Source organism: Xiphophorus couchianus, chromosome 5, assembly GCF_001444195.1.
Source record: "Xiphophorus couchianus chromosome 5, X_couchianus-1.0, whole genome shotgun sequence".
NCBI classification, from domain to species: domain Eukaryota; kingdom Metazoa; phylum Chordata; class Actinopteri; order Cyprinodontiformes; family Poeciliidae; genus Xiphophorus; species Xiphophorus couchianus.
Window position 1 is genome coordinate 32,125,973 of NC_040232.1, and position 18,161 is coordinate 32,144,133.

At 38.2% G+C, this 18,161-nt stretch overlaps 2 protein-coding genes across 5 annotated transcripts; one reads left to right on the forward strand and one right to left on the reverse strand.

Moving 5' to 3' along the window:
* The first annotated feature begins 11,590 nt into the window (after nucleotides 1-11,590).
* LOC114144775 (trace amine-associated receptor 13c-like) lies at nucleotides 11,591-13,879 on the forward strand. Its single transcript, XM_028017949.1, has one exon. The coding sequence runs from the start codon at nucleotides 12,535-12,537 to the stop codon at nucleotides 13,516-13,518; it is 984 nt and encodes a 327-aa protein (XP_027873750.1). The 5' UTR covers nucleotides 11,591-12,534; the 3' UTR covers nucleotides 13,519-13,879.
* A 245-nt stretch (nucleotides 13,880-14,124) lies between these two features.
* nsmce1 (NSE1 component of SMC5/6 complex) lies at nucleotides 14,125-18,125 on the reverse strand. 4 transcript variants are annotated; one of them, XM_028017951.1, is made up of 8 exons: nucleotides 18,002-18,125; nucleotides 16,897-17,019; nucleotides 16,403-16,524; nucleotides 16,222-16,299; nucleotides 15,892-16,038; nucleotides 15,231-15,347; nucleotides 14,522-14,648; nucleotides 14,125-14,315 (listed from the first exon to the last, which is right to left on the reverse strand). In XM_028017951.1, exons 2-8 carry the CDS (start codon nucleotides 17,012-17,014, stop codon nucleotides 14,281-14,283), a joined length of 744 nt encoding a protein of 247 aa, XP_027873752.1. In that variant the 5' UTR covers nucleotides 17,015-17,019; nucleotides 18,002-18,125; the 3' UTR covers nucleotides 14,125-14,280. The 4 variants fall into 4 exon arrangements, with proteins under 4 accessions (XP_027873752.1, XP_027873753.1, XP_027873754.1 ...); XM_028017952.1 differs by lacking the exon at nucleotides 18,002-18,125 and adding an exon at nucleotides 17,886-17,993; XM_028017953.1 differs by lacking the exon at nucleotides 18,002-18,125 and adding an exon at nucleotides 17,549-17,876.
* Nucleotides 18,126-18,161: the final 36 nt, after the last annotated feature.

An 18,161-nucleotide genomic window follows, 5' to 3' on the forward strand; every position in this document is an offset into this window, starting at 1 on the left:
CTTTATAAACATTATGTGTATTCTTTATTCTAATGTAGATAAAATTGTTGCTCTTTAACTAAAAATGTAATATTTTGCAATTTATGCACAAAACTTAATAATATTTGAAGAATCAAGGAGGCATTTTTTTTCTTTTGAAAAACTTATTAGAAATTAGGTTTAAAAATAATAATAAAAGTAGATAATACTATATAAACACTACTGATCCCATGGCCTACACACTGCAGTCGTCCAGCAGTCAGTGATGGACAACCTCCACTAGGAGACTGAGCCGCAAACGTCCTTGATAAAGAATCTGGCTGTTCACACGCGTCTTGTATAAAAACGAATCAGTGGGAAATTAAGTGGAAAGAAAACAGGTGGTAGAAAAAAAAAAAGGCGTTCAAACAACAGGGATCACTGCAGCCCCTTCGTGAGTTTGGAGGAAGCTTCAGATGTGTGGACTGCAGCGGGACTCAGCAGCCTCCACACACAGCTACAGTTCATCCATCCATCAGGCTGAGACTCTGAAATCAGAAAATCCCACCTGTTGGAAAGCAGGCGGCTCCTTTTTTTACGTGAATTCTTGCATCGGTGCAGCGTGACACGGAGACAATCAGCCTGCGGTTTTGCTGAGGTCTTAAGGAACCTTCAGGTCGCTGTGATGGCGTCCATGTTGGTTCTGGTGTGTCTCAACGTACTCCTTAGCTTCTCGGTGAGGTTTATGTTTGTTTTCTGGCCAATTAGTCACAGTGACGACATGGGCACTAAAGCAGCTTTTCATTGCTTTTCCACCACACGTTATCCTCCCACTCAACTTTCTGAGCATACGCTTGGGTACAGCAGCTTCTTTAGCAATTGGTGTTTTACTCTCCCTGTGGAGAAAAAACAACAACAACAACAACAAAAACTGGTATTATTTGCTATTAAAGTTTTTATTTTCTTTACACTGAATGGATTTTCTTCTGCCCTGTAAGGCACTACATAGTAGAGATTAGTTTAACTTATAAAAACAAAATGAGTAAAATAAATTAACATTTCAATAAGAGTGTGTATTCACTGAGACAAACCTGTATAACGGCCAAGTACAAAACTCCCCACAAAAGAAAAAAAAAAAAAAAACAGCTTCTTGTGGAGCTGAAAAGATCCATTAATTTTTTTATTTGGTTCAGTTGATTTTATAACTTATGCAGATTTTTAGGTTGGATCAATACGACATTGTACTTAATTTTTTTAAAAGAAATAATCAATCGTCTTTAAATTAAATATTCAGTTACTATCCTATTGTCTTATATTTTTCCTGTGTTGTTAATTACTCTGTCTTGTCACCTAAATTACAATGTAGAAATCTTATTGCTGTTAGGAAAAGACTGAAAATTGTATATCTACAACTTTATTAATTCTTATGAGTCTCTGCAATAAAATATATAATTATTTTAAAAGCAGAAACCTTGAAATACTCTGAGTTATGTTAAAATATCCCTTAAAATGTGTTTTAAAATCATAGAAATAACAATCAAGTTAAACGTTCCTCTGATCAGAAAGTTAAATTGAACACACATTCAATGCAACGATGACTGATGCTGTTAAAAGCAAAAATAAATTACTTCTTTTTTACATAAACTTGTAACATTGCAACTTTTCCAGGGGTCCTTGAAGTTCAAACAAAATTAATTTTTTTGGAGCAACTAAAGAAAAGCTTCTCTGACTTTAAAAAAACTTAACAAACTTAAGATTTTATTGAATCACTAAGGTATTTTCTCTCCATGATGGGTTTTTATTTTTACAATTTATAATTTTCAGGCATTCCTAATCAGATAAACTAATTTTTTTCCTCCCAGTAAAAATGTTCGATGTATCTCCGCTGCATCAGGAAACACCTAAAACCGTAAATGTTTGAATGCCAAACTGGACGTTTTCTACACGCTGCTGCGTTTCATCGCTGCTTTTTATAGCAGGTACATTACAGCTGCAGCTGAAGTAAAATCCCACCACAGGGGGTCAGGAGTTGAGGTCAGATCACAGAGTCCTATACAGGTGGAGTTGCTTCAATAAGGTTAAATTTTCAGTTTGGTTTGTTTGGTATATTTAGAGTAAACGTGAATTATTACACTGCAGGGAGAGAGACAGACAGCGCAGAATAACAATAATTAATTCAACTGACAACAAAATTTAGTCATGATTGTCAAAATTGTCAATATCTATCAGGGAATAAGAATAAATCAAAAGTAAAACTGAGCAGCGTTTGTGTTTACTTAATTGTAAAAATTAGCATTAAAGTGATGAGTTTGCTCCTGGTTTTCTTTTCTCTGGCGTAAGTCGACCAAATCTCCTTTAAATGTGAAATTGTCCATAATAATGTCATAACTCCTAATTATTTTTTTAATGGTACCATTCCTCCCATCGTTTTACCAAAGAGTGTGTTTTATGCTCATGCTTGGACTGTTTCCTGTTTATTTTTTCAATGTAATTTTCCTTCAATTTTCTGTTGAACTTCATCTAAACATAGAGGTGAGGAAAAAAACAGAAAAAAGTGCAAGTAGGTGTTTTTACATGACTGGCATACTGTTGATAAGACACAGACATATTTCACTTTTAACTTTATTGTTGGTGTTACTTTACAGATATCGTTTATTGCTGCCAGTCGTTGCCAGGACATCCCCGAGTTTTATTACAGAAGCATAAATCCTGAGAAATGTGGAAAAATCCAACCCTTAATTTGAGTGCATTTATTCAATGTGGCGGAAAAAAATACCACAGGAAGACATAAATCTAAATATTGTGATGACCGTGATTTTGGAAAATCACATGGATGAGAATATCTGTAAAGAAAAATGTAACTGGCTACTTTCCACTTTATTAAAAAAATGAAAAATCATCTAGGAAATTCTAACTATTAATCCAGTGCTTTCTTGTTTCCCTGGGTTGAGAATGTGACATGGCACTTGAGGGCCAGGGGGGGCTACTGTTCAAAATGGGAAAGAGAGGAAAACAAACTGACTACAGCAGATGTGTGTTTATCTTCAGAATATTTATCCAATATTTATCCACCACTAAATATCAGCACTGCTCAGGCTATAAATTCATCTAAATGTCTGTTACAATTAATATTTTATGTGACTTTTGTTTTGAGTCCCTATAGTTTTTATGACTCTCATTTTATACATTTTTATGGTCATTTTCTTCCTTCTATTGCATTTTACATATTGTTTTATTTTGTATGTTGCTGTTCGTTTTAGAACTTTGATTGTCTTGGTTTTCCTGGCTTTAGTGGCCTCCACTTACCGAAGACGTGGGCACAGGAAGAAGGGGGAAGAAATGCAGCAAAGACATCTATAGTCATAGTATTAAAAAGTCTGAAACAGCTGAAAATGTGGCAAACAAAGCTGGAAAGAGGACCCAAGTTTATGTTTTCAAAGTGTTCAGTGAGCAGGACGGTAAGGGGGTTCAAAGTAAAATCACTATTGGCTTCATGGGGTCACTTAAAGCATTCCTGAACATGTCTTCACAAGCGGTGCCAGTGATAACGGAGGACTCTGCACATGTAAGAGAGAAAAAGAAAAGGCGCGAACCAGTCTGGTCAGAAGATTTGGATCAAGCTTTTCATGCAAAGAGAACTCCTGCTGATTTCCTGTTGGGCCGTGACCGACTGTAAGAGTTCGTCAAGTCTTTTGGGGATCACTCGTCCAAATACCAACGCTGGAACCACCCCAGCCCATCCCACCCACCGCTGCCAACCTATCAATTGAGCCAACATTTATTATCTTGACCTTTGGTTTGACATCAAAGTGGATTTTCGACTTGCTCTTCTGTAATAAGATGGCGGTGTCACGCTCACAGTGTGAGAGGAAGCCTGCCAGCCTCCGATGAAGAAGAAAGTCGTGTCTGACTGAATGTCATTAAAGTAACAATCAATTAGACCTCTGTTTGTTGGAGGGAAAATACCGTGTGTGTGTGTGTGTGTGTAGGGGTGTGTGTGTATGTGTGTTTAGCCTTGTGGTTGATACATTATAAGGACCATACAACACATACAGCATTGTGGGGACCACCTGCTCCTTATGGGGCCCCAGAAGAAGAAGTGTTGTTTTTAGGTTAGGGGTTCGGTTTAGGACCAAGCTGTTAATTGAGTTTAGGTTACGTTTATGGTTATAAACTAGTAATGGTTAGGTTTAGGGTTTTGGTTAGGCTACAGAAATGAATAAAAATGAATGGAAGTCAATGCAAAGTCCTTGTGCAAACAGAAAGACACGCTTAGCGTGTGTGTGTGAAATTGTGTAGCTACCGTATTTAGGACCATTTATAGCATATTTACCATTACAGGGATCCATTGTTTAGGATCAGGGGTTAGGTTTAAAGATATGGTATTAAATAGGTTGTGGTTAAAGTTAGTGTTAGAAATAGACTAGTAATGGTTATGGTTAGGGCAAATGTCTGGGTTAGGCATAAATACAGTTACTAAAATGAATGGAAGTCAATACATGCAAAGTCCTAATATGGGTAGAAAAACAAACTTCTCTCTGTGTGTGTGTGTGTGTGTGTCTAATGACATGAGAGATTTATAAGCTTTGTCTTGAAGAGGCTTTTGTTTTTACCAAAATCCAAATTTCCTCTTCACACTTAAACATATTAAACTAATTGGACACTTAAAAGCTGGTTGCATGTTTGAACAATTTATCCCTCTAGTTTTGGATTCTGTCCAGCTGGAAGGATTTTTGCTCTTTCTTTTTTCCCCCCTTTTGGACAGTAGTTATGATGTGTAACCGTGGCAACAGTGTATTGTTTTTACAACTGGGAGCAGCCAATTAGCATCTCAATAGCTCAAATAATACCTGAACTATGACCCCCAAATCCCAGCGGAGTAAAAATAAATAAATAAATAAACTGAGCTTCATGGATGCAGAGCAGAACCAAACAGCAGAGAGAGAAGTTCAAACCATCTCTTCCTGAAATAATCATAAAGCAGCAGATTTCAACCAGAGGCTTCTTCAGATACATTGCGAGACTGACTGCTACTGGAGAGCCATCCACAACCACTCTTTGAAGATACTTGGATGATATGCTCTACGACAGCAATTAATTTCCCTTTTTTTAACGGAGCTGAAAAACAATAGAAAGGCATAAAGGAAAGACTCAAGAGACGTAAACCAGTGCATTAAACTGAAGCTTTCAGACCTTTGACCTCTGAGCTGGTTGACATCTGGTCTATTAGTTTAACCAGCAATAAAGTCCGTGTGAAGCAGTTGTTGGATTAGCTCTCGTCCGTGCCTCTGTATCCTCTGACTGTACAATATTTCCCAAGTTAGATGGAAGATCTCTTTCTTTAGCTTGCCCGACTGTTGATGTAAGCAGCAAACATATTAAGATCGGTTAAATACTTTAATATGTAATGCACATGGCCTCTGTTAGTAGCAATAAACACGTTTATTAAAACCCATTTTGATCTACCTAGCTGTAAAATAGACATGATGACACATTTTGTTGTTAAATTTAAATATTTCAGTTGTAAAAATACATTGAAATTGTTTTTGTAACACAATGTTTAGAATGTTTGTGATGAATTTATTTATTTATCCCGTTAATGTGAATATTAACAGTAAGCTAATCAAATATGCTGTAAACTAACGTGGATAAATCAGTAGGATTCTTCTAAAAAACAAAGTTGCTTGAGTAAGTTAATTTAGTTGCAAATGTAGTCCTCTTATTGCAAAAAAAGAATTTACATAAATGTTAAAATAAGGTTTCGAGAAGTAAAGTCTTCTTTTAGTTAGGTGGCTCGTCAAGTCAGAACTCAGATCTTTAGCAACAGCGCCGTCTAGCGTCCGATTACTAACACAACAACTTGAGCAGAAGAGGGATTTAATTTGACAGCACTGTTTTTCACCAAAGCACACAAGCACAGTTAATAGTAATAGTATTATCACTATGGACTTGTCTTAAAAAAGAAATGAAAGAAAAAGGAATCAGAGAAAATTCCAACTTCAGTGGTAACAGCCTTATTTTCTTTTGATGTCAAATCGATCCACTCATTCAGACAGATCTGAAGTCAAATACCTACCTCTAATTTGATGCTATTTACTTATCAATGCAGTCAAGTTGAGTTTATAATTCTCATCGGTTAAAATGTTTTCTATGTAAGGAAACCAAGCAGATTGCTTTTAGATGCTGACAGCAGCATTCACTCGTTCTGGTTGAGCTCATAGCAACAGTAGATAATCGTTTACATTGTGTTGTTGACCCTGCAGCGATCCTGAATACTAGGCATGCATGTAGCGACAGTGGAGAGGAAAAACTCCTCATTAACAGGAACAAACCTCTGGCAGGACCTGGCTAAGTCTGCCACGATCAACTGGAGCTTTTAAGGGCAGAGGACAGTCACACAAAAAAACACAGAGACGCTGATCCAGGAGTACTTTCTATGTCAAAGAAAAGCAGAATGTTAATGGCAGCAGTAGGTCTTTTAGCTGTTTCATTTAAGAGAAACTAAACTATAACTAGACATGAATAGGATCGAAAAAGAGTACATAGAGGTACTAAACATGGTGAAATTTGACAAAAACACTGATAGTATGATCAAATGAATAGTTCAGATTTCTAAAAATCATCCAGGACAAAAAAAAAAGCGCTTAATGTGAAGATAAAAACTAAAGAAAGTTTGTAGGGAACAGACAGAATGGCATCTGACTTATCCTCACTGAATTTCAGGAATTTTTCAGTGGTTGACTTTTGTGAAACACAGCCATCACTCATCTCATGAGATAGTATGAGACTTTTCGGCAAGTAGAATATGCTGTCCTATGTATAGAACTAGGGCTAACATAATGTATCTAAATAATGTATTTATAAGGAAATATATAAATCAAGAGCAGAAAGTGGCGAGAGAATGATTCCTGAGGTACATGTCCACATAGATGAGTTATGGAGGATGAATAATTACTCCACCAAGTCAGTTCCAGCGCTAAACGGGTGCTAGCGCTTTCTTAGCTCGAGTTCTTAGCTGTGAGTTCTTTGTGTTTTCACTACTGGAAATATCAACTCCGGTACAGATATAATGATTTGGGGTTCATGGAGACCAACAAGCAGTCAAATTATTGTAAGTCCGATCCTTAAACCTCCTAAGCATTGAGAATAAAAACTCAGACAAACATTAAAAAACATGATTCAACTTTCTCTAATCTTCCAGCTATTATTCTATATCACCTGACATGAAGTAATTGGACTGTTTATTTCTGTGAGGATATGATCAGGTATGATGCAGCAGACTCAGGGATGAGTTCATGAATCTCACTCCACAAGCTAAATCTGTTTTTGCAGCATGTCAGACAGAGGTCCGCTAGCTCTGATTGTGAGTTACTTATGAAAAACGTGTTCTGTTTGAAACAAAGTTACTAAGTTAAACCAGTGACATTAGGACATGTCTGTTGGGATACTGACATGAATCCTGAAGTCTTCGTCTTTTTCGATCCTCAATGAAACATAAGAATATACCATTTACTGAGTGAAACGTTTGTAGAGACCTAATGATGCGACTTTAAGCTAGCTAAATCTCAATGCTAGCCGGGTGCTAGCATTTACATCAGGACCACTTCGGTGAAGAAAATAGTCCAGTGGATCAGCCTAACTGAGGCATATGGATGTAATTTTGAGAGCAAAGTCTTTAATTGTGATCCAGGGCTCTGGATGATGAGGATGTTGTGACTAAAAGTTCTCAATGTTGCATCTGAGTCTAAAACAACTAACTTGAACTATGTTTCTGTTGGCAATTAAGGGTTGCTCACTGGTCCATTTAACAAGTGTGGTTTCTGTATCTTGTAGGACTCTAAAGCTAGATTGAAGCTATTAAAAGCAAGGTTATTAAAAATAACTCCCGAACATTTAAGGTCTTCTTAGTTTTATAGAAAGAGCACATGAGAGAGTGGCGTATAGTGCCGTTAAACATTATTGCCCACTTACAGATTTCTTGGGGGATTTTTTATGTGCTTTTTATTTTTGCTGAACCGAAATGTTTCAATAGGGATTTTTGGATCATCGGAAATTACTCTAAGAACACACTAAGTACTCTGGATGTTTTCTAACCATGAGTTGAAAATTATCATTAATCACGTTTAACAGTATTTGTGATTATTGTTGTTTCTGGATTAGAGCTGAAATAAGTGAACCATACGCTGAACAAACATGTTCTGAAAACAGTGAAACTTGTTGGCCCTGCACATCGTCAATCTTTGAAGGGCATCATGATGTGGACTTTCGTGTCCAAAGTATGTAACATTAAAATGAAAAAAAAAAAAACTTTATTGAACCAATAAAAAACAAGCAAATAAGGCGAACAAAATGGAGCTCAATGCATCTCAAAAGCAAAACAAAATCTAAAATACAAAGCATGTGTTGCGAGAAAATCAGAGGATACATTAAAGAGAATTAAAGGGAAATACATATTTTAGGACAGGGAATACAATCATATAAAACAAGTAGAGATTGGAAGTTTAACATTAAAAAACAACTCAAATCAGAGGGTTTTGTGATATTTTTAATATCCCGAATTTTGTTTGTAACAAAAATGTGCATACAATAAACAATAAAATCCATGATGTGGTAATGCTCACTACTGAGTTACTGTAATAGCAAATAATGTCCTATAGTTTTAATGAGTATACAATTTCAGCACTGTGTAAAAGTGAGGCTTAAAGTCACAATCAAAAAATAAATGTGAAGTGGTTTCTGAGTATTTTTGTTTTGTTTTGTTGTTTCTTTTTTACAAAAGTACAAGAGTCACCAACATCTACCAAGGAGTGATTTTTATTTCCTCTGTTTAAATGAGTCAGTTTGCTCAATGATCGAATATCAACAGATTTTTCCGTCGCCTCTGGTCCAAGCAGTAGGCCGCATAAGTTAAATCCATGTAATAAAAGCCTGACAATAGTTTCCACTGTAAATGCCAGCAAATCTCTTAGAGTACCAGAGAAGTTGGTAAATAAAAATGTTAAATCATGAAGGAAAAAAAACAAAACAATTGAAAGTCCTCTTCTTCCAATAACTGACTATTTATGACGCAGTTTACATTCATAAAAAACCTCAGCATTATGACTTCAGAGATGTATTTAATTTTAAATGTTTGACACTAACCTGCTAATTAACAAGCACACAAACCTGACAGTTTCTCAAATGATACAGGAAAACAAAGCATGAAGTTGTCACTCGACGTACCAGAGGGATGCGGGTTTGTAATTATGCCTGCTAACACATCAGGCCACTGATGATCTGCTGTCTGAGGTGTTAATGAATACACTTTCACAACAACAAGTGATGCAACCTGTCTCCACACGGTAACTGGAAAATATCTGATGAAAGTCAGCCAAGGGTTTAAGATTTAAAATGAAATAATACATTAACTGGTGTGTTTTGTGTTATTGTTCTATTTAAACATTGAGAAATTTGACAAAAGTCCTAACTTGAACCATGGGCATTTCAGCCTGAAACTTTTGGTCAGTGTAAACCCTGATTATGTTGCATGCTGCTTATTAAAGTGAAACTTTACTGCTAAAATGATTCATTTTGTAAGATTGTTGTAAACTTTTAAATGAAACCGGAGACGGCAAACTGTGCATGCTAGCTACTGTTCTGTAACATTAACAACCACTGTTCCTCTTACGGCTTATTCATGTCAACCAGTTATTATCTTTACAGTGTTTTGCTAAATAATTGTACCCAATCAGCATAACGCTGCCACCACTATGTTTTACCATATAGGTGTTGTTTGAAGGATGATGCAGTGTTAGCCTTTCAACACATGAAATTGCAATTTTGGTCTTTCTGCCAAATACAATTCCAACAAAATACAATTCAGTTTTTGGGAAAAATGTGATAACTAGAGGAAAGTTGAATACTTTCGCGAGGTACTGTTATTCAACCAGAAATGCAGACTGAAAACTGGACTTTTTCATCCCAGACTGTCCAAATATAGCAAAACCAACAAATGAATTTTAGATAAGAATGATCAAACCTAACAAGCTTTAACCACATTTTAGTCTCTTTCTTTAGTTGGCTTTCCACCACATTTTCACCCTGCAAGACAGAATTATAGAATAGAATAGAATAGAATAGAATAGAATAGAAGTACTTTATTCATCCCAGCAGGGAAATTACTTCGCAGTTACAGCATAGAGACAAGACACAATAACAACATCTGGGTGTTGAGTCTGGAGTTTGGCTGCGGTAGAGCTGATGACGTCACAGGCCACCGCTGCATCAGCTGATGGGGGAATGTAAACAGCGATCAAAATGGCGGACGTGAACTCACTCGGTAAATAACACGGCCGCATTCCCACAGCCAGAAGTTCAATGTCCGGGCTACAAATCTGTTCCTTCACGTTAACATGACCGGGATTCCACCACCTCTCACTCACATAAAGTGCAATCCCGCCGCCCCTCTTCTTCCGACTCTTGGAAAAGTCCCTGTCCCCGCACACCAAGGAAAATCCAGGAACCTCCATGCTGTAGTCCGGAATAAGCGAGTGCAGCCAGGTTTCCGTGAAGCAGAAGATACTGCACTCCCAGTACTCCTTCTGGGTCCTAACCAGCGCCGTGAGTTCGTCTGTCCTATTTCCCAAAGACCTCACGTTCCCCACGATAATCGCCGTTACCGCTGGCCTGCGCCGTCTCTTCTTCTACCTCCGTTTAACTCCAGACCTGCAGCCCCGTCGTCTCCTCCGTAACTCCTCCGGGACCACAGGCCCGTCTCCGGGCAGCAGTAGAGGCCCACACAGCGCAATCAGCCGTTCACGCGAGCAAACAATGCCACCTCAATTGCTGAGGGGGAACTAATCACATCCTGAGAGATGGCAGTAATTGTATTTTTAATAGAATCAATTTTATTTATAAAGTTATTATAGCTGAGAACTGAGGGAATGGATGACTTAAAAGAGCAAATGTGACGGATGGTCTGCTGCGTCCATGCTTTTATCTTCTTCACATAGCCAAAGTGTGGAAAGAGCAGAGAACAATGGAGTCTCAGACAAATTACAACCCAACATAAGCTACAGATGAGTGTAATCAGCACAGCAATGAAATGATGCTCCACAGCTGCTGATAAGGCACCCAAATGGCACCAAGTATAAATTAAAAAGAAGGGGTCCCACAATTGATCGTTGGGGCACACCACAGGAAACAAAGTGGGTCAATGAGCTGACACGGCTAATGGAGACAAACTCAGATCTGTTTGTCAAACATGATCCAAATCGCATCAAAACAGTGTGAACAAGCCATGCAAGGTGCTCTCAGCGATGGAGAAGGATGTGGTGATCCACTGCAGGGAAAGCAACACAACCCTGACACTCATATAAGGGGAATTCACTTTGTATTTTATGTGCATCCATCTTCTTTTGCAGTACTGCAGAATGGATTCACACACGTCTACATGATGGGTTGAAAGCACAACTGAACTACGTCTGAGCAAACCGCTAACAAGACAAGGGCAGGAAAAATATGGACACCCTTTAAAAGACTAAAAAATGGTTTATTTGCACTTTAGCTAAAATTGAATTCGTTTTTATACATTTAACAAAAATATTTAAACAAAAATACACTTTGTAAGATTAGAGTAAGTTAGTACACACTGGCTCATGATAGCTAGTTTTACCGCCTTTAGTTGATGCAAAATACCTAGCTAGCTATTTTGGGAGTAAACCGTAGCCGCAACTGTCTAGGAACACAGAACGGGAAGATGTCTTGAGTACGACTCAAATTTTTGCCTGATAGAAAAGTCCAGTGAGAAAAAGATAATACCTAGTATACACGAGATTAAACAGTTCTGCCAAGACAAAATGAGACCTGTGATTAACATATTAAAGGCCAACTTACTTTTAAAAATTAATTCGAACATTTAAAGCAATAATTTTTTTAAGGATGCACAGACAGCCTGACATCAAATACATATGTCCTTATTTTCTTCACGTAACTTTACTCACCTGTAGCATTTGTGGCACTCATCTCTTGAGTGATAATTTTGAAAAATCAGCTTATTTTGATATTTTTTACAATCTTTGCAAATTATGACTTCATCAAAAGGAGGTAACAAACCCCTATAAAGACATGAGTTTTATTAGCATTTCTTTTATTTTTTGCATTTTTAACACAAAAACAAGCAGACAGAAAAAAACTAGTGAACAAGTTACATATACCAGCTGCCACACAAAAGACAACACTCATAAAAACCTGCCATATTAACAGGGGCATATAAGCTTCTTTATGTATAATGCGGTTTAGACATAAGTGCTGGACATCATAACTAGGATGTTTAGTGATTACAAGAAACAGAATCTTGCATCATACAGTGATGATGATGATGATGATGGAAGAGGAGGGAAAAGGGAGGAGGAAAAGTGAAGGGGGGAAAAGGTAATAGGAGGTAGAGAAGGGAGGCAACAATGAGAGAGCAGAGAAATGTAAAGGAGGGAGTGTAGCAGAGAGATGCAGCTGAGAATACAGAGCTTAGTAGGCAAAAAGAAGCAGATTGAGCAAGTCTTTAAGGTTTAGAGAGTTTTGTGAACTCCATCCTGACAGATGGACAGCCCGGACAGAGTTGAACTCTGCTACCCCCAGCACCCAAACAGCTCCTGCAGCGGTCTGAAACGACCTCCCTCCGAGGCCGTCCTGCTGTACACGCTGCTCTCCTCCGTCACCGTGGCCACCGTCGCTCTGAACCTGCTGGTCATCGTCTCCATCTCCTACTTCCGGCAGCTGCAGAGCCCGACCAACACGCTCGTGCTCTCCCTGGCCACCTCAGACCTCCTGGTGGGGCTGCTGGTGATGCCGGTGGAGGCGGTGCGGTTCATCGAGCCCTGCTGGCTGCTGGGCGACGTCATGTGCGCCCTGTCTTACATTGTCGGCTTCACGCTCACCTCGGCCTCCGTGGGCAACATGGTGCTCATATCGATAGACCGCTACGTGGCCATATGTTTCCCCCTGCAGTACCCCAGTAAGATCACTCGCAGCAGAGCGGAGGCGTCTGTGAGCCTGTGCTGGGCCTGCTCTCTCCTCTACAACGGCCTCATCTTAAAAGACCACCTCAGGCAGCCGGACAGGTACAACTCCTGCTACGGGGAGTGCCTGGTGGTCGTCAGCTACATCTCCGGAACCATAGACCTAGTCTTCACCTTTATCGCGCCCTGCTCGGTTATCGTCTTGCTGTACATGAGGGTGTTTGTGGAGGCGGTGTCGCAGGCCCGGGCCACGCGCTCTCACGTTACAGCTGTCACGGTCAGGGTCACGGCGAAGAAATCCGAGCAGAAAGCAGCCAGGACTCTTGGCATTATTATATTCATGTTTCTGGTGACTTTCTGTCCGTATTACTACCCGTCTCTCGCAGGTCAAGACATCTCCAACAGTGCCTCGTCTTGGGCCATTGTGTCCTGGATGGTGTATTTTAATTCCTTCTTGAATCCGCTTGTATACGCCCTTTTCTATCCCTGGTTCAGAAAAAGTATTTCTTTAATTGTGACTTTGAAGATCCTAAAACATGACTGCTCTCAGACAAACATGCTTTAACAAGACCCATTTCTAAGACGGCATTTGTTTCGATAAAAACGTAAAAGAACAAATTTAGATAAACATTCATAACTAATGAAAGCTTACTAATAAAGAAAATTGGTTGAATGTAAGAATTTAATTGGGTTTCTTCAGCAAACTGAAATATTCTCTTTTCAGAAACCGGTCTCATTTCCCGCTCCAGGTGAGGAGTCAGTTGTTTTCTGCTGGTTTTTGTCTTTGCTTGGTGATCTGCTCTCTTTCAACACAGCTGGAAATTCAGAAGAAAACATCTACATCCCGGTACAATTCACAAAACAACCTAAAATTGTTAGAGCCGGTTGCCATGGCAAAACTAAAAGTCAATTTTAAAGGAACAAGAAAATGTATTAATATTATTGTATCTTGTATTTTTGCTTGTATGATTTATTACTCACTTCTTTAACAAAATTTTAAATATTGCGTATTTGTCAGTTCACTCTGCATCACCTTTACACATATTATTTTAAAAAATGCCTTTTTAAGGAATTTAAGCAGGCTTATGAAAAATGGGAACTGACAATAGTTCAAATGACCCGAATCAAGCTAATAAAGATAGTATAAGACATTTAAAAAGTTCGCAAAAAGTTAGAAATCATGATTTTATTTTCAATGTGTGTAAACAACAAGACAATAATATAACAAAATCTAATTTACTTGCATAAACAAAAGGTAATATACAGTATGTTTTAATACAGAGGTTCTAACATCATTTTGTTAAAAACAAAAACAACAACGTTGAAATCACCTCTTGGACTGAGAACGGAGCCCTCTTACTTCTGCAAAAGAAGAGAGTAAAGGATATGAAGCTTAGGGAAAACACTGATAATACTGAGTGCTTACATTATCTGTACTATTATGTTTTAATAAAAAGGTTTTCTGAAAAATAAAATGTATAGGATGCAGTTTATATTCCCTAAATATAAAGCAAAACACCTCAATAAATATAATACATTATTTTGATATCGTGATGTTTCATTTGTACCAGGGATTTCATGCGGCCAAAAGTCGTCACAAGCTGGACAGTGTGGCTCCACTCTTCCTTTGAAGTATCTGGCAACACACGGGTTGTGGATTTTTATTCCACAGGAGGGATTCTCACAAATCTGGCACTTTTTTTTTTTAAAGAGAAAAGAACAGCAAAGCATTACACACTGCATCTGTTTGAATTAGTTTTAAAGCTTTTGTTTTAAAATGGAGGCTTGTGATTTATTTGGTATGTGTTTTTACTTAATGGAATGAATTGAATAAAACTAAGAACTGGACTGAATTAGGCAATTATAGAGAGTTCATTAATTATACACGGTTTGTCCAAAAAATAAAAATAAAATCCCCCAAAATCTTTAATAGTGAAAGTCAACGTATTTCCATAAGCATAATGTGAAAGGAATTGAAGATATTGAGACTAAAACGCTGTGTAGCTTTCAGAAAACCACTAATCAGTGGAGTTAACAGGGAAAAAAGGCTTTAACTTAGATTAATTGTCGATCAGCGCTTTATTTACTTTAAGTGCGGCGCTTAAGGAGCAGTTGATGCTGGAATAAAGATGGCGGAGCCATATCAGAACGGGAAAGAGAAACTGTCCAAACAGAGTACAATGCATTTCTATTTTGAAATATAAACAAAGTATCAGGATGTGACTCTTTTTGGGCAAGCAGTGTAATTGTACAATATCAAAAAATAAATAAAATTACCTGAAAGGCGATGTTGTGACAGATGTGACACACTTTGACCTGCTCTTGATACATTGTGCGAATATACGGCTCCATCTCTATGATACATCGAGTGGACAGCGTGTACTCCCCACGTCTCTGGGTTCAGAAATCAGCCACAGGTGAAACCAGACACACAGGACTGAACAGTCCGAAATGTCATTGTACTTTATGGAACATTAATGAACAAACAGCATCATGAAGAAACCATACATATTGTGGAAAAACAGCTTAGATTAGAAGATGATCTCAAAGTCAACATCTTGAACTGGAAGGCGTACCAAGACATCACCCCATCAGCCTAAAATGACGGTTAGGTCGCTGCTTACATAAGCTCTTCATCCAATCTGACAGATTTCAAGTTATTTCGCAAAGAAGAATGGTAAGAATAAAACAAACCAAATTAAAAACCATGCATCCTACATCAGAATGAAATAAAAATCCCATAAGAAAAAAAAAAACTACATACAAGACTGAATAATCTTGCTACTGTATGACAAAATTTATGACCCGTTATTAGTTTATTTAAGGCCAACTTACATTTGTTCCAATGAATTTAAGACATTCCGGAATAATTCACAAAAACCGGGTGTTGCTAAATTGTTTAACAAACCAACCAAAGCGGAAAGACAGAGTGTTTTACCTCGCAAAGCCAGTTGTCCTGCACCAGTCGAGTCAGAAGATGCTCCGTTTCACTCTTCTTCAGTTTTTTAGAGGTCATGGTGTCGGTGCTGTTCAGGATGTCTGTGGAGGAGGCCTTCCCATTCTCAGAGCTAACAATTAGGTCCAGCTGGGTTAGATGAGAATCACAATACATTTCTGGGTTTAAACAAAACCCCTGAATAAGTTCAATTATCACCCACCCAGTTAAGCGGACGCTGTTTAAAAATACTTTCAATACAAATTATATTCCAATTACATTTAGTTCCTTTATTTGAAACTTGGGAGCTAAAAGTGAGTAGACTTCTCTCACCGTTTTCCTGAACAGCTCCAGTTCGTTGTCTGCGTAATCTGACGTCATCCTGGTGATATCGGTTTCCGCCATGTTGACCTGCCGCGGATCATAGAGGTTATGACATTTTCAATCTGATAAAACAAATCAAAACAGTGGCCATTTAACAGCACATGTGTTTCTGAAGCAAAAAAGTACTGACCAAGGCATAGTACTGGCGGCCATTTTCCTCAGACATGCCTTTTCTGATCTGCATGAACATGGGCTGCAGTCTGGAGTTGATGGCTTCAATAAAGTCATCCAGTTTGTCAGGAATACACTGCACTGCAAAAAAAAAAAGTTTAAAAAAAAAGAAATGAAAACTATTTTTTCTGAGACTTAACTGTTTAACGTTTTTTTGTTTCATGTTGGATATCAGATGCAAAAAGTCAAGCAAAACAGATCAACTAATGTTAGACGTTACATTTCTACTTTTTGTGATCGTGTCATCTAAAAAACATACACAGCATAAATTTTTCTTTTGGATCTCATTTAATATTTTCCAAATAGGGGTTAAAATTACAACAACACAGAATCCTCCGGATATGAATATTTTGCACCTATGGTCGGAGAAACGATGCTTCTTGTTACTTATGGACCAGCACTTGTCTATATATATATATTTTTTTTTTTTACAGAAGTAGAAAACTTACTCACTCGTGTGTGTGTCACAGCAGTGCTGATAAAGTGCCCTTGCTTCTTGCTCGTCAGTGATGCCAACGGCCATCAGGGTCTGTAGAAACCTCCGGTGGCCGTCTCCCAGCTCTCTCGACATGTTTCCTGGCAAACAGAGACGCCGTGATTATAGAAACTGCACATGATCCGTTTTTACATCCAAGTGTCCAAATTTATTGTCGCAAGCTGAATTTTAAAGCATAGCCCTCAATATTGTAGCCTACCAAACATTGCATCTAAACAATTAACACTGACACAGTCATTTGGATTTAATACACTGTACCAACAATTTCCATTTTAAATTAGTCAGTGGAAATGTCACTCAAGCGGGCAGCACAAAGTCAATGAAAGGGCCGGAAATGGCCCCCGTGCTGCACTTTGGACACCCCTAGTTTGAACCAAATTCATGTGTTAGAACGACCAAGTACAAAGCAAGACAAATTTTAATTGTTAGTCTGTGAAGGGACTTGATGCTCAAAGACACTCTCCAGTCAAGCTGCCAGAGCTTTAACTGTTTTACAGAGCTAAGTGACAAAAAAAAGGAGAAATCTTCATTTGGGTGTGTAAATCTGGAAGTGACATACCCCAACAGACTTGTATGTGTAATTGTAGTGAATCGCATTTAGACACGTACTTTATATCAGTTTAAGCAATAAATTAGCTACGATATCCACTGATGAGTGTCCTTCTGGCATTAAAAAAATACGGAAAAGGTTTAAAACCTCGACCACCTCATCAATTCTGTTTAGAGGTTTTGTACTTGTGACGAAAGGATCACTGAACTATTGTAAATTACGAAGTGTGGGCAATCTTTTAAAATGTCCTTTCGGAAGTATTAATGAATCACAGAAGACTGACGAAGTTGTTGACCCACAACTTATTAGCAGTGAACAATACTAAGAAAAAAACGTTACAATGTGATCAATTTTTCACCGACTACGTCAATAACAACGACAGTTAGAAACGTTTACTTTCACCCTCAGCGCCATAGTGAAGCTAGGTCTCTAAGCTTTGCTGCGCCGCCTGTTCAAACTGTATTATATTTCCTTTTTCCCCCTCTAATTTTAGTTGGAAATAAAAACTTCACCTGCTTCTCTTCCAGTACAGCGCGCCTTCCGTGTTGTCTTCCGGAAGATTTGGAGGCGTTGTGAAGAATTAGCGCCGCCTGCTGGTCGGGGGCGGCATGTCGCTGCAGCACGTTTTTGTGTCAAGATCGCTGACCGTCATTGACAAATAACTGGAAATTT